The 16,725-nt window shown below is 41.2% G+C and overlaps 1 protein-coding gene across 1 annotated transcript in view; it reads left to right on the top strand.

Annotated features, from left to right (window-relative positions):
* The window catches only part of LOC124620106 (luciferin sulfotransferase-like), a 34,700-nt gene extending 21,158 nt beyond the window's left edge, over window positions 1-13,542 (top strand). The window contains exons 5-7 of the mRNA XM_047146775.1: window positions 10,376-10,470; window positions 11,691-11,872; window positions 13,359-13,542. Of these exons, the coding sequence (XP_047002731.1) occupies window positions 10,376-10,470; window positions 11,691-11,872; window positions 13,359-13,542 (461 nt within the window). The remainder of the gene's footprint in view (window positions 1-10,375; window positions 10,471-11,690; window positions 11,873-13,358) is intronic.
* The last annotated feature ends 3,183 nt before the right edge of the window (window positions 13,543-16,725 follow it).

The following is a 16,725-nucleotide window of genomic DNA, read 5'->3' as shown; positions in this document are numbered from 1 at the left end:
TTGGCCCGCCAGCCAATGATCATGCCCTTTTGAATGTCAGGTGCTCCGTTTCCGCATTTCGCCAACGACGGCATTGTTTTCCGTGTGTATTTCCGTCTTTCGTAAAAGCAGTTAATCTTTCACAGATACGAGAAAAGCTGCTGTCTTGACCGGCGAGAAAAAATTACATTGACTTTATGGTTCTTCTTTACTCTGGTAATTTTTGAAGAAACATTGCTCACGTACTGTAGAAAGTCAGTAGACTTAGCTTTTCTTTGTTACTGCTCTTTCTTTGGTTAGTCCGGTGTTTTTGCTTGCACAACTGTCTTCATTTGAAGTTTTGTGTGTCGATTTCTACTAAACAACTCTTCTAAATGGCGTGCCAGTTCACCCTTTTGGCTGTCACCGTCAGACACTACATGCGTGCTATGTTCTAAAAATTTAAGTATGGTCATAGTTTGCGAATGACGGTGACATTTAGAAACCTGAAATATCTAATGTATCGGTATGCCTGGGCCTACCGTACACGCAATGCCCTAAAAGTCTATCCTCCTTATGTCAAACTAGTACATCCAAAACCATCAACTGAAGTCGAAGTCTGTAAATGAGTCCGCGATCATATTACGGCACTTTATTTGTAAAGGTCCGTTTTGATCACATACATTGTACAATTTATAATTATCAATTTCGGTCGTTGTATGACAAACTAAGTGGAATTAGCCGAAAGTAAATCCACAAAGGCCTAGGAATACATAAGAAATAAAAAACTAAAAATAATAACTTGATTAGCACCCATGCATACCACCTGTACATATCAGAACAATATTGTGATATATGCAAACAACGTTAACATCGATACAGCTAGGTACATAACATCTGCCGGTGACGGCCTGTGTGCGATATGTATTTAAAAATGGCTCTGAGCACTATGGGACTTAACATCTGTTGTCATCAGTCCCCTAGAACGTAGAACTACTTAAACCTAACTAACCTACGGACATCACACACATCCATGCCCGAGGCAGGATTCGAACCTGCGACCGTAGCAGTCGCGCGGTTCCGGACTGAGCGCCTAGAACCGCTAGACCACCGCGGCCGGCGATCTGTATTTATACATCCTGCACTTACAGAAATAACTGAGGCCAGAAGGAGCTCTAATAGAAGGGTACATGACTAAACAGTATCGTAAATTCTTTAGTTAAAATGCAATATGTGTAGTCACTGATTAAAATTGCTTCGTATGACAAAATTATCATCTGAGTATACAGCATAAACTGCCATGCAATATATGACTCGTTTTAAAGAATATGCATATGTACAAAATAATTGTTCATTCCGCACGCATTTGGATACAGAAGAACACATGGCAGGAAATGTAAAGGACAATACGGAAGTGTTGCAGAAGGCACCGAAAGGGTAATTATAGAACCAACTGGAGTAAATGGGAATCTACGCACATAGAAAACGGCAACCGAGATGGCTGCTGAATGAACAGAATGAGTTTAACCTGACTGCTTATTCTGACGTTTCCAGAAGGCCAGTGGCCAGAGCAGCGTCGTGCGCCGCAGCAGCTCGGCGTGCGGTCACGAGCGCGTCTATCAGCGGCGTGGAGACCGGGCCTCCTTCCGCGAGCTCGGCCGCAGGGAAACAAAAACTTCATACAGAGAAGCCACGAGGTGGCGCCGCTGAGGCTCCACTCCGAATGTGTCATCGACTATCGAGATTTTAATTAACAGTCATTGTCTTCTCAATTATCTACTTACGATTATGTTTAATTGCTTTGTCATAACAAAACGTTTGACTGGAATACTCTTTCAAATTCTGAAGGTGGCAGGGGGCAAATACAGGGAGCGAAAGGCTATTTACAATTTGTATAGAAACCAGATGGCAATTATAAGAGTCGAGGGGCATGAAAGGCAAGCAGTGGTTGGGAAGGGAGTATGACAGGGTTGTAGCCTCTCCCCGATGTTATTCAATCTGTATATTGAGCAAGCAGTAAAGGAGGCAAAAGAAAAATTCGGAGTATGAATTAAAATCCACGGAGAAGAAATAAAAACTTTGAGGTTCGCCGATGACATTGTAATTCTGTCAGAGACAGCAAAGGACCTGGAAGAGCGGCTGAACGGAATGGACAGTGTCTTGAAAGGAGGATATAAGATGAACATCAACAAAAGCAAAACGAGGTTAATGGAATGTAGTCGAATTAAATCGGGTGATGCTCAGACAATTAGATTAGGAAATGAGACGCTTAAAGTAGTAAAGGAGTTTTGCTATTTAGGGAGCAAAATAACTGATGATGGTCGAAGTAGAGAGGATATAAAATGTAGACTGGCAATGGCAAGGATAGCGTTTCTGATGAAGAGAAATTTGTTAACATCGAGTATAGATTTAAGTGTCAGGAAGTCTTTTCTGAAAGTATTTGTATGAAGTGCAGCCATGTATGGAAGTGAAACATGGACGATAAATAGTCTGGACAAGGAGAGAATAGAAGCTTTTGAAATGTAGTGCAACAGAAGAATGCTGAAGATTAGATGGGTAAATCACATAACTAATGAGGAGGTATTGAATAGAATTCGGGAGAAGAGAAATATGTGGCACAACTTGACTAGAAGAAGGGATCGGTTGGTAGGACATGTTCTGAGGCATAAAGGGATCACCAATTTAGTATTGGAGGACAGCACGGAGGGTAAAAATTGTAGAGGGAGACCAAGAGATGAATACACTGAACAGATTCAGAAGGATGTAGGTTTCAGTAGGTACTGGGAGATGAAGAAGCTTGCACAGGATAGAGTAGCATGGAGAGCTGCATCAAACCACTCTCTGGAGTGAAGATCACAACAACAACAACAAATGGTTTCTATTCATATATTTGATGTTACTTTTACACCTCTTACGCTATTATGTGTTATTTAATTTTTCAAGCTAGGAAATTTCCATCATTACCGTATATGCGTTTTATGTGGATTTTAAGTATGGATTTTATTTTCGTGTATTCTATGGCTCTTCAAATTTTATTGTCAGACGATCATTTTGCCATATGAAATAGTTTTAATTAATGACTAGGTATATTGCATTTTAACTATGGTTTTACAATATTCATTACTTGTGTACCCTTGCATTAGTGCCTTCTATTGGCCGCAGATATTTGTATAACTGCAGGACGCACCCAGGGCATTACCACAAGTTGCTACGTACGTAGATGTTTAGATATTGACGTTGATGCTGATATCAGAATATTTTTATGGTATGTACCGTTGATATGCATGGGTGATAATAATATTATTTTATTTGTTATTTCCTGTATATTCCTAGGCCTTTATAGATTTAGCACTAACTAATTGAGCTTAGTTTGTCACACCACTTTTTGTTTGTTTGTTACCGCGCGACCGCTACCGTCGCAGGTTCGAATCCTGCCTCAGGCATGGATGTGTGCGATGTCCTTAGGTTAGTTAGTTTCAAGTAGTTCTAAGTTCTAGGGGACTGATGACCTCAGATATTAAGTCCCATAGTGTTCAGAGCCATTTGAACCATTTGTTTGTAATGGGTGATACTACTAATTATAAATTGTACAAATTATGTGATCAAGATGGATCCTTACGAACAAATATCAAAGACGTTCATTTCCTGTTCCACGATAAATCTGATTTCTGATATTTTCATGAATGAGTCAAGATGCTCAAAAAACTCCATAAATTTGTTCTTGCCGTGGAGACAAACTATGAATACGAGTATGTTACTGACATATCTCTACAACTGTCGGTTTTAACATTGCAGAGTTGTGTGCTTTTTCTTCAAAGTCTACCATAAATAAATTAGCTACCGTGAATGAGAGAGGACTACCGGTGGGGAGATCGTTTATCTGTTAAAAATGATGGTTATCAAATAAAAAGTAAGTGGAGATCGGAGCGCTCTTAAATAACGACATCATTTCCACTTCAAGCTTGCTGCCACTCTCTGATAAAAAGTCAATAGGCACGTCAATGAAGAAGCAGACGACGTCAAAACTAACCACCAAACGGCAGGTGTTAAATTTCAAAGACTTTAACCGACTAATTAAAATCAGCTGAATTACGGACGTGATGACCCCTTCTATCTGCTAAAGATTTCAACAACGTGACTATATATTTGGCGAACTCATAAGTAGATGCATCAATGTTACTCACAATTTTTCTAAAAATTAACGCTTGCAATATCTGCCGCAATCAAGTTTCATACTTCCCTGTTCTTCTGAACCGCGTTTTTGCATTCCAACACTTGCTATCCATTATAATAATCACCCACATAATTCGTAAGCGTTGTCGACTTGCTGATTCTGCGCTTGCTTAGTTTTACTCTTAGAAGCAAGAAGTTTTATCTATGACTGACGCTGTCAGTGTTTTCTCTGACGTAATGGCGCGTACTACACGGTACTGTATCAAGTGGCTTTCTCCAGCAATTCGTTTTGAAGATGGTTGGAAGGCTATCAGACAAAATATTGGTAGAAGAAATAATGCTGTTCCGGGTGCAGGCCTGAGATGAAGGAATGAAAATTACATTATTGTAAATCAGCATTGAAGTTACCATAGTTTACTGAATTGTACGTAATTCAGACAACAAAATAGGCCAGTTTTCAACATATGAACATCAGTGCTACTCGATACGCACGTTGATACGTCGACATACCTTCTTTGAAAAAATGGTTCAAATGGCTCTAAGCACTATGGGACTTAACATCGGAGCTCATCAGTCCCCTATACTTAGAACTACTTAAACCTAACTAACCTAAGGACATCACACACGTCCATGCCCGAGGCAGGATTCGAACCTGCGAGCGTAGCAGCTGCACAGTTCCGAACTAAAGCACCTAGAACTGCTCTGCCACCACGGCCGGCATACCTTGTTTGACATTTACGTACAAGAAGCATTGAGCTTCCGTTCAACTATGTTTGAGTGTTTGGTAATATCGCGCCAACCATCTGGTAGTCTGCGTCTGAGTGTGAAAAGCAGCCTATACGGATATTTATTAAGACGCAATCAATAGTTTCAGTTCACGGTAGCAATGGTGATGTTACTGATGACACTGCTACTAAAGGAGAGTCACTAAACTGGGATTTCCAAAATTCCTGCACCATAGAAGACCAAGTAGATATTCCAGAATTAGAATCAAGAACAACTGCTAACATGTGTAACTTAGACGAAGATTGTGTGGCGAAGTAGCTTAGATACCTTAATGAAGGAAGGTAATTCCTCGGCTCCAGTCATATTCCTTTCAGAGCATCCTGATACAATAGCTCCATATTAAACAATCATATGCTCTCGCTCGTCGAAAGATCCGTACCTAAAGACTGGAAGGCTGCACAACTCACACCAACGTTCAAGAAAGGAAACAGGAGCAATACGATGAATTACGGACCCACATCCCTAACGTCGATTTGCAGTAGAATTTTGGAACATGTAGGCTTACTGTGTTCGAAAGCTGGGAATTACCTCCATGAGAATGATTCATTGACAAATCACCAACAAAGATTAATAAAATAACGTTCTTGTGAAATACAACTACCTCTTTGTTCTCACGAAGTAATGAGCACTGGCGATAGGGGATGCCAAACTGATACCATATGTTTATATACTATTTATATACCCAGAAGTCTTTTGACACCGTTCCTCAGAAGCGACTTCTAATCAAATTGCGTTCGTGCATCAGTTGTGCAAGTGGATTCGTGATTTCCTGACAGAAAGGTCATACTTCGTAGTCACTGACGGAAAATCATCAAGTAAAACAGAAGTAATATCTCGCGTTCCCCAAGGAACTGTTACAGAACCTCTGTTGTTGCTGATCTATATAAAAGATTTAGGAGACAATCTGAACACATTATTTGCAGTTGATTCAGTCATTTACCACCTAGTAAAGTTACCATACGATAAAAACAATTCGTAAAATAAATTCACGAAATCTTTGTATAGTGCCAAAAGTGGCAACTGACACTGTCATGAAAAGAGAGAAGTCATCCACATGAATATTAAAAAGAATCCACTAAATTTCGGTCACACGATAAGCCACATAAATCTAAAGGCTGTGAATTCATCTAAATACTTAGGAATTACAATTACGAATAACTTAAATTAGTACGATCGTGTAAATAATGTTGTGTGAAAACGAACTTAAGATCGAAATATATTGGCAGAACACTTGAAAAATGCAACTTGTCTACTAAAGAGATTGTCTACAATACGTTTATTCGTCCTCTTCTAGAATATTGCTGCATTATGTGTGCTCAGCAACAGATAGGATTGAATGAGGGCATAGAAAAATTCAAAAGGGCAACTCGTTTTGCATTGTGACGAAATAGGGGAGAGAGTGCCACGGATACGGTGTGCGAGCTGGGGTTGCAATCATGAAAACAAAGGCATTTTCCCTTCAGGCGCGATCTTTTCATGAAATTTCAATTACCAGCTTTTTCCTCCGAATGCGAAAATAATTTGTTGGCGCCTTCTCTGTATGGAGAAATAATCATCATAATATAATAAGAGAAATCTGAGCGCGTTGTTCTAAATAACTCGAAGGTGGTTCGATGAACCCTCTGCCAGGCACTTAACTGAGAATTGCGGAATAATTATGTAGAAGTAGATGTGGATATGGTAACTAGTTGTTTCGTAAAGGGTGAGCAGAAAGTCTTACGCTGGTTGCAAAAATTTATTTCTGGATACAGGTTTCATGAATACATGTTGGAACTTTACGTTGCACCTCAGATACAGGTATCTCAGATATGGCAAGTGTTTCAACAATACGGTACACCACGACACTGAAGGTTACTCGTTGGCCAGTTCTAGGATGACTTTTCGTGACAAATGGATCGGCAGACACGGTCCAGCATCATGGCCATCGCGTTCACCGGACATAATTCCTGTTGACTTCTTTTGATGGTGTTACGTTAAGGAAAAAGTGTTCAGTTCACTAGTTATTGATTTACAACTCGTTACGGCACGAATACGAGATACTGTAGAGGCGGTGACGAAGGAGATGTTGGTAAAGAGATCTCAAAGAAACGGAACATATATGGAACTGTGTCTATAGGTAAAGACTTTTCGCTCACCCCGTATATAACTTTTGAGTTTATAGCCCCACTTGCATCCATATAATTAATATTTATTTAACATTCTTTATAATAAAGGACACGTCGTTCATAAAACGTTACGATTTGAAGAAAATACTTAACCATACAGTACGCTTGCAGCATTACACACATTCATACTCTTTAGAAAAGGATGTGTTGCCTCATTATGAATTGCATCCAGATCTGTCAGTTGAGTACGAAATAGTGGAGACTGGTTACAGGGAAATAAAGTTTTGTAGAAGCGCTTTGGTGGTGTATATAGTAATGATTTCTTTTTATTTCCACGTCAAAAAAATTGTTTGTGATTGCAAAAGAAGACGAATAACTAACAGAAATGGCCAATAAAATTGAGGGAGTGATATCTGTTACTAATATTTCGGCTGAAAACCGTTCAGCCATCTTCGAAGGGAGTCCGAATCACTGACGGTAAAGCCATAGTCTAAGACAACAGGGTGCGAGACTTCCGCAATTTTATGCAACCACTAGTGCAGGGCTGCGATGCGGCTGGCATGAATAAACACACTGCAGAACGATTGTGTTTTGTACGAGGGCTATACGGAAAGTAAGGAACGATAGGTCGCGAAATGGAAACCACACTCAAAATCAAAACTCTCTTATTTGCAAAGGTTAGCTACACCTTCCAGCTACTTCTCTATGCAATCGCCGCTCAGAGTTTGACATCTGTCGTAGCGATGTACCAACTTCTCAGTTCCCTCGTTATAGAAGACAGCCGCCAATGCTTTTCGACAATTTTCTACTCTTGACTTGTGCTCGTTGTCTGTGTCAAAATATTGTCTTCATAGCCAGCGGTTCATTCGAGCAGAGATGAACTTCAGGGGTAGCCAATTACTATCTGTATTGTGGGTGATCAAACACTTCCCATCGAAAACGCTGCAGGAGCATCTTCATTGCCCCCATAGGGTGCGGCCGAGAATTGTCGTGTAGAGCGAACCGCATCTCAGTAATGTTATGTGGATTCTATAGCTTGAGGCTACATCTTTCGCCAGGCCCTGATACTTGGCGGGAGACGCTAATTTCCAGCCATCTTTACGTTCTCACTGTGAGCTCAGAACTGAAAAGAGCGACATGATGCGATCGATGGGCGTACTAGACACACTGCCCAACGCATCTGTGCAAAAGCTTGATCAGATTTTCATTGTATTTTCCATTTCGCGACCTATCCTTCCTTAATTTACGAATAACCCTCGTATATACTGAGTGTCGAAGTACATTCAAACCGCAGATGACGTCGTGTTTCGAAGTTAATGGTGCCGCTATAAATTGTGGCAGCAATAAAAATTATCTTCTAGCTTGTAAAAAACATGCCTAGTTTCGAATGCATTAAAATGAATCTGAAATCCGAAAAGAAACTTTTAGAACAGAGTACACTCGGTGCAAAGCATCAGAAAGTATGTGCCAAACAAAATTCATTTCCCGTCTGAAACGATTTTCGATGATATGACTGCGACTTTGCTACTGTGTACCGAATATATTACACTGCACTGAGCTTTCGTTATTATATGTTGATTGGTTGGTTGATTTGGGGGCGGAGATCAAACAGCAAGGTCATCGGTCCCATCAGATGAGGGAAGGGCGGGGAAGGAAATCGGCCTTGCGCTTTCAAACGAATCATCCCGGCATTTGCGTGAAGCGATTTAGGGAAATCACTGAAAACCTAAATCAGGATAGCTGGACGTGGGTTTGAACCGTCGTCCTACCGAATGCGAGCCCATTGTGCTAACCATGTGCCACTTCGCTCGGTAGTATATGTTGACATTAGTACGATACAGGTTTCTTTTATTACATTTTCCTTTTCATACTGGAAATACGGAAGTAACAAATATTATAAGTAGCAAGTTATCCCATTGTATCATTCCATTCTTCCGTTAGTAAACGTCAGCTGCTTTTTGTAGCTGAAGCGATGCTATCGCCCCAAGCGGGTGGCACGTAGTAACTTGACTCAAAAGATTGAATTTCTTTGCGCTTAGGAGTTTCGCGACTGTTTATCGTAGACTGTGGTAAAGGGCTTCCAACGACCTTATTTGTCAGTATGGCGAGAAAGTTGCGCATGAGTACACATCAAATCATAACGGAAGAAATACCACTTGGACGACGAGTATTCCCACCCTCCGATTCCCATGCAGTCCATCATCGGATCACTGTCGCATTCGGATACCCTAAGAATCTGGATACTGCACGATTCGACCAGCGTGTCAAATGGAGACACACAATAAGACCCCTTTCAATCTCTGTCAGTTGCTAATAACGCTATCTCACACGCGTACTCGGCATCGCCATATCCAGTGTTCACTCAGCATCTGACGCTGATCACTCTCCTTATGTGCACTACCAGGCTTGGGAACACTACTAAACACGAAAGAAGCTAATGAACTCCTGTGGCCGTTGTGGCTGTCATAGATGGAAGTTACACTGACATCGGATCTTGTCTTCTGGGTGCTTAATTTTTTTTGTTAGGCAGTGTATTTAGAGAAGATTTCTTGTGAAAGGAAAAGGCCATGGAGTGTAGTCTCCCCTTTTAAAAGTTTGTGTCGTAGCTTACTTCACGGAGGCCGACACGGCAGCACACGTCCCTTCCGTCGTGTGTTACTTCTTCCACTATGTTATACCGCGCACGCATGCGTAATTGGCTCGCCCTACCGGTAATGAAGGTGGACGGGAGAAAGGGAGGGGGGGGGGGGGGGCTACGGTCAGTCATTCTTGCTCGCTCCGAAGACAGCTGAACTGTTTATAGCTTAAATAATAGCAGCAGACAAAGATTCATTACGGCTGGATCCCCACAATTTTATGGATGAAGTAATACACCGTGCGAATATGACGATTCACAACGAACAGAGAGTTCCCAGATCCCAGATAGAACTATGAAGCTGTATCGTTTTATTTTGGACAGGAATACGGATGCTTGGGATTTAGGGTACCGTCGAAGAGGGATCCTAATGTACGAAGTATAAGCTCGGATTAGATAAACATGGGGAAGGAAATCAGCCTTGCTCTTTTTAACAGAATGATTCGAGTACTTGGCTTAAGCGATATAGGGAAACCAGGGAATACCTAAATCTGGATAACAAAACTTGGTTTTGAACCCCGATATTCCAGCATGAGAGTTCAGTCAGTATCGTAGCGACTGCACTTCTCGATTGGTCTGTTTTTCGCCTGTGATTGACGTATTGTTCTCTGCAGACACATCTGTAATTCAGTTTCCGTACGTTATACAAAAATATGAAATGCTTAATGTACTTGCATCTCTCACCAAGTGTTTAGAATGGCGTCTTCTTGCTTTGCAGTACCTTTCACTCCGTTCTGGGATCACGTACTCGATTTCTGGAAACTGAGGAATGAACCAAATGTACTGTTCAACACGTATGAAGAAATGATGAAGGTAAGCGCTTCGAATACCTAAAACAACAAATTCCCCCTTATGGCCATATTTCGTGCCACATCATTTAAATTCTGTTGAAGATACGAATTCCATTTGTGAGTAGCAGATATCAAGTTTTTAGGAAACTGAGAATTATCATGTGGTATGTACCATTTATTCATAGTCGCCTATGCTTGCAGCAACTAGAACTTTACGACCGCTACCATTTCTTAACTGCTCTCCTTCGTTAAGGTAGTTGGCCACTGCATTGTCTGTAGTCAGAAGCATGCCTAAAATTTGGTATTCTCGGCGTATTCTTGACACTGTGGATCTCGAAATATTGAGCTGCCTAACGAGTTTCGAATTGGGACGACCTACACAACTAGCTCCTACCACCATTCCGCTCTCAAAGTCTTTTAGTTTCTGTTGTGCGGCCATAATGACTTCGGAAATCTTTACACATGAATCACCTGAGCACAAATGACAGCTCCGCCAAAGCAGTGCTATTTTACATCTTGTGTACGCGTTACTACCGTACCGCCTTCTGCATATATGCGTATTGGTATTCCATGTGTTTGTCGCCTCTGACGGAATTAGTACCTCCTTATGAAATATTTACTACTGATTCTGAGAGAAACCATACGGCGCCATACGGCGCCAATGTTACACTGTCATGTCTGTCATTTTGTAATTTTGATACCCATATCCTGTGGACTGCGCTTCACTTGCTTGATAACACCGTTGCTGTCCCTGAGGAAACTGTTTGGCAATGTAAAATGCTCTGTTTATATGTGGCACATTCAACAGAATTTCTCCACATATTTCCTCGAGTTTAGTCAATAAAAATGTTCCCCGTTAACTAACCAGGCCACTTCAGAAATAACACACCCATAATCCATTCTGAAGACTTGTTAAGAGACGAACACAGCATGTGTACCTAAAATTTCTCTGTCACTGTTGCTGCACTGTGCCCTACAAAGAAATTTCTAGGAAATGACGTGGTAAACATCACACTGTACGGAGTAAATCTATCACAACGACGCATATCACTAGTTAACAGATGTCACATAGGATGCCAAAGTCATCAGTGATTCTGAACTGACATCGTAATATTACAAGTTTTCAGTTCAAAGTTGAGTAATAGGAATTATAACCTTTCATTTGTGTATGCTAATTCGTTTCTGCATTTGCTTTGGAATATTTTGAGAACTTCTTCTAACAGTTGTACGTCCCACTTCCAGGATCTTCCGAGGGTGATCAGGCGAACAGCGAAATTCATGGGAAAACATGTGAGCGACGAGCAGATGGAACAACTCTGTGAGCATCTTAGCTTCTCCAACATGAAGAACAACCCCGCTGTCAACCAGCAAGCGAACACCGCTAAAATCAGGCAACAGAATGGCCTCGGCGAACTGCCGAAAAAGTATGTACTCACATTAGATCCTGCGAAATAAAGTACTGTGTCGTATTCACTTTCTCTACGTTACGGTTCACTATCCTCATTTTCACGCCGGACAATTTTGCTCACTGATCTTCTGATCGAGTTGCACTCGCAGTCTATTAAGTGATACAAATGTGGAGGAGCATTTTTGATCTTTGTTGATAATTTCATGTCGTGTTCCCCAGCCTCCCACCTAATAGTCCTTGCTCCGTCCTGTAAGTGAGCTGCCAGAACACTATTGCTCTTGGACTAAATGAAACTAAATATTAAGCTAAATGTTTATAATTAATGTTTATAATTATCAACTATAATTAATTTATAATTAATTATAATGTTATCATTATTAAATGTCCGTAATTAATGACTATGATAATTAATTAATTATAATTAATTGAGGTATAAAAATTAAGTGATATTTTTGATCAAATAGTGGCGTTCTAGTAGTGTAGGTGACGATGCTCGATGCTCCTGGCAAACATTTGGTGATGTATGCAGTTGTACCGCGTTACTGACTAGATGGGAGAGGATACTGATTGGAGTAGGAAGATGGATGGAGAAAGTGAGGTGGAGTAAATGAAGTCTTAGGCGTTTATGAAATTGTAGAATTTAGGTGTATATCGTTAACAGTATAATTTTACGTTACAGGTTGAACACAATACATTAAGTGTTAAAGTGAGAGGCAGCAAAACTCGCAGCGTGTAACGTGCATAGACTGAATCCAACCAGAATGAGAACACAGAAGGACTTTCAGCAACTTTACACGTAACTTCAAATTATTTAGAAACTTTCTCTCGTGACAACTCTACCAGAAAAATGAAAGGAAAAATGTTTATCGCTTACTACATTTTCACTGTTCGAGTAATAAAACTTCAGCATCTGGACTGATGTTTCAATTTGTCGGTTCCGAACTAATAATTCCATTGGCAACATATTTTGCAGACTATATGCACATATATCAATGAATGTACCTCAAACATTCTACGACACTTAGCTCAGGAGACACGACTTCATGAACATTGAAAGCTTTCCTTACTACGGAGGTCAAATTTAGCATGGTATACTCATCCAGTGTTTGGTAATGACACACTTAGCGATTTCCACCAAATTTTAAACATAATTTAAAAAAACATTTTCTGTACTCTTTCTCGTTTACAGACCTACATAAAGGTTTTGCACGTTTAACATAAAATATTTGAAACATTACCTCTTTTTTAAGTAATAAGAGGCTTGAGGCTGTTTTATACGTGAGGGTTCTAATCCTTAAGAGGGTGGAAGGAGTTTGTTACTGGCTTATTTGTAACCAATGGCTCTTTATCTCGAAATAACGAATTTGAGATCTTTTACGACCTGTATAATGTTGGCCGTACACCATCAGCGTGCGTCGAGTGGTAGCAGCTCTGAATCATGCACCTGTATGCTTATATATAGTGACATTTGAGGCTTACCACGCTGTCCCGGTTGTTCTCAGAGAGCCAACTGAAGCGGAGAAAGCTGGCGCGGATCCCACCAACTTCATGCGCCGCGGCGAGGCTGGTGGCTGGCGCACAGAGATGCCTGCCAGCTACATCGAGAAGTTCGACCAGTGGACGCTGAAGCATATCCAAGCCACTGGCTACCAGGTGGGCGTATCTGGCGGACACGACGACTTCTAAGGACCCGTCCTCCGTGTGCTCACAATCTCTGCACAGCCCGCATGGTCGCTAGATTCGCGAAGATGAAAGAACTTCCTGGAAGAACACGAAGACTTGTTACAACTGACAAACGCAAAGATTTGAGTTGTGGTGAAGCTAGTTTACCAACAATAAACTATTTTTCTACAATGTGTCTAAATCTATTGTCCTCATACTTCAGTACGATCCTCTACTAATTCCTTAACTAAGACCATAAAGGATACGATTAAATTTTGTACCATATGTGTTTATGGTAGAGGGAGACCAAGAGATGAATACACGAAGCAGATTCAGAAGGATGTAGGTTGCAGTAAGCACTGGGAGATGAAGAAGCTTGCACAGGATAGGGTAGCATGGAGAGCTGCATCAAACCAGTCTCAGGACTGAAGACCACAACAACAACAACAACAACATGTATTTATTATTGTCAAGACACAACCCCATTACAAGTATATACAGCGTGAAGCGAAATTCGCGCACTCGGGCAGCGCAGTGCGACTCCTCACATGCCAGCGATAAAAAAAAATATCTATCACAAAATTTCGTCCGGCGAGTACATCCTACAGGAAAAGGTCGTTAAAGAGTGGGAATATGGCAACACTGTAACCACATACAGGGTAACTGTCTTTGTCAGCATTGTCGTGCTGTAGAGGTGGTGCAGTAGACAGAATTTTGGGTTAGTACAGCGGAGGTCGAGGGTTCGATCCTGGGTTGGTGCGCAGTTTTTTTTATTTTCTGATTTCATCCTGACATTTCATACTGTAATATACACCGTTTCTTAGGACACATGTACTCTAAATTTACAACATATTGTAACGCTGCACATAACAAATGCGTGGTTAGATAATTAAGAAACAGACAGTTGAAGTAAATGACCTGTCATAGGACAGAATAACTACAAATACAATACAGGTTTCGAGATTCTAAAGATAATAGCACAGTACAATAACACAATGCGCACCTGTCATTTATACTATATGTAATATGAGGGCTCAGATGTCGCACAGTAGCAACCATTTACAATAATAATGTACGTATTAATGACCGCGTGACCTTCACAACAGAACAAGTTTCCTCAGAACAACAGATGCTCAAAGCGACGTCCCTGCACGTCCAAAGATTGCCCAACCCGCCGGATCATACCACTCTGTACCCTTCGCAGCAAAGCTGCATCCACAGTAACAAGATCATTGTGAACACGTGCAATGAATTCTTCCAGATTCGTCGGTGGAGTGAGGTACATGTGCTCCTTCAGGTGTCCCCACAGGAAGAAATCCAGGCTATTTAGATTAGGTGAACGCAGTGGCCACACAACTAGATCTCCATGCCCGAACCATTTCCCTGGAAATGTTCTGTCCAAATACTGTCGCACATTAATTTCAGAGTGTGGAGGTGCACCATCATGTTGGAACCATATCTTCTGCCGAACATGTAGTGGAACATCTTCCAGTCCATCAGACAGATAGTTTGAGAGGAATGCATGATACCTCCGTGCACTCAACCTGTCAGGCAACATGTAGGGGCCCAAGCATATGTCGGCCGATGTTCCGGCCCAAATGTTGACACCAAAGCGAACTTGATATCCACGGCCGCGGGTGACGTGTGTGTTAACCTCACAACAATGGTGAGCATTGTTCATATTCCCGAGTGGATGCTGAATCATCCGACCATATTACGGTGTTCACGAAGTCATCGTTGGCTTCCTGTTGTTGTTGGAACCATTCACAGAACTGTATCTGCTTATGGCGATTTGCAGGATGCAGGTGTTGCGTGAAAGCACAATGATAGGGGTGCAGCCCATGCTTGTGCAGCATGTTAACGACAGTGCGTTGCGAGACGCGCAGCTGCCTTGCTACGCTACGTAGACTTCACTGAGGGTCTGACCTCCAGAATAGCTTCCTCAGTAGCTGGAGTATGGCGAGTCCATGGACGACCTCTGTCACGCTATGGTGGAACGAGAGAACCTGACTCCCGAAAGCCCAGCTCCGGACGACAAAACACATTTTTATCTGGATGGCGACGAGCAGGATATCTAGCAGCATATTCACGAGCGGCAACACCACCCCGGTTATCAGATGCACCAAGCACCAGAAGCATATCCACATATTCATCGTTTGTGTATGCCATACGTATGTCACCCTAGTTTAGAGGTTTACAATGAGAAAATTGATATGTGTACACATGTACATTGGAGTCTGTCACAGGCGTGTTACTCCGCTCGCAACTAGTCCCTGTGTCGTGGACAGTGCATACAGTATAAACATAATGCGCGCTGCTTCACCTAACGCGCCTTACTCCTCTGACAGATGTTCTGCATGATGCATTCCAACACCGCTAATTGCGAAATGTTCGCTTTTGAATTACACTGTTCCCCTAACGGCAATAGACGTGTTGTTTCCACAATAACATCAGTATAATAATAATAATGTTTTGAACATGGCTGTGCTGAGCAACCGTAATTAATTACAACCGGTTGCAAACAGAATTTAAAATTCTTCAACTAGTTTTCAACGCCAACTAGGGGCGCCTTCTTCAGAAGAAACTGTTACCTTACCTAACAATATCAGTATCACAGGAAGGTACATTAATAGCAGGTAGGCATAAAACAAATGCTTAATTTTTACAAGTTAAATTGCATAAAAATACTCACATGTGGTTAAAAGAAAAATATGAGCGACATCGCTCTAGACAAGAAGTTTAAACCGCAACTAAAACATTTTCCATCTGGATTCATAACAGATATAAACAAAATTTTAAAAACAATATGTAAACGTGCCTCTAAGGGCACTACAGTGGTGTAGGCCACGAGTAAGTAACAGCAACTGTGTGAGCAGGCCATGCCAAATAACGACGTGAACATGATACAGATCGCGCTCTCGTAGCAGAATTTATAAAATCTTAGCAACATCTACATGAAATTAATATAATAGTGATTAACAGTGTAATAAGATTTGAATTATACAAGCAAGAGAGAGGAAAACAGTATTTAAGAGCTTACAGGGAAACGGATAAGCACCTTTAACTGTCAAATATCTTTTAGTAGGGGCTTTAAGCCATTCAAAAATTTATATTATGCGACTGCAGTTGTTCATTTAATATGAGGCCATTCTTCAGAGAAAAATGTTTGAATATCTGTAACTCTTCCAATATGTTTAGTCTAAAACC

This window comes from Schistocerca americana, chromosome 6 (assembly GCF_021461395.2).
Source record: "Schistocerca americana isolate TAMUIC-IGC-003095 chromosome 6, iqSchAmer2.1, whole genome shotgun sequence".
In the NCBI taxonomy this organism is placed as follows: Eukaryota; Metazoa; Arthropoda; class Insecta; order Orthoptera; family Acrididae; genus Schistocerca; species Schistocerca americana.
This window is presented reverse-complemented; position numbering and strand designations above follow the sequence as displayed.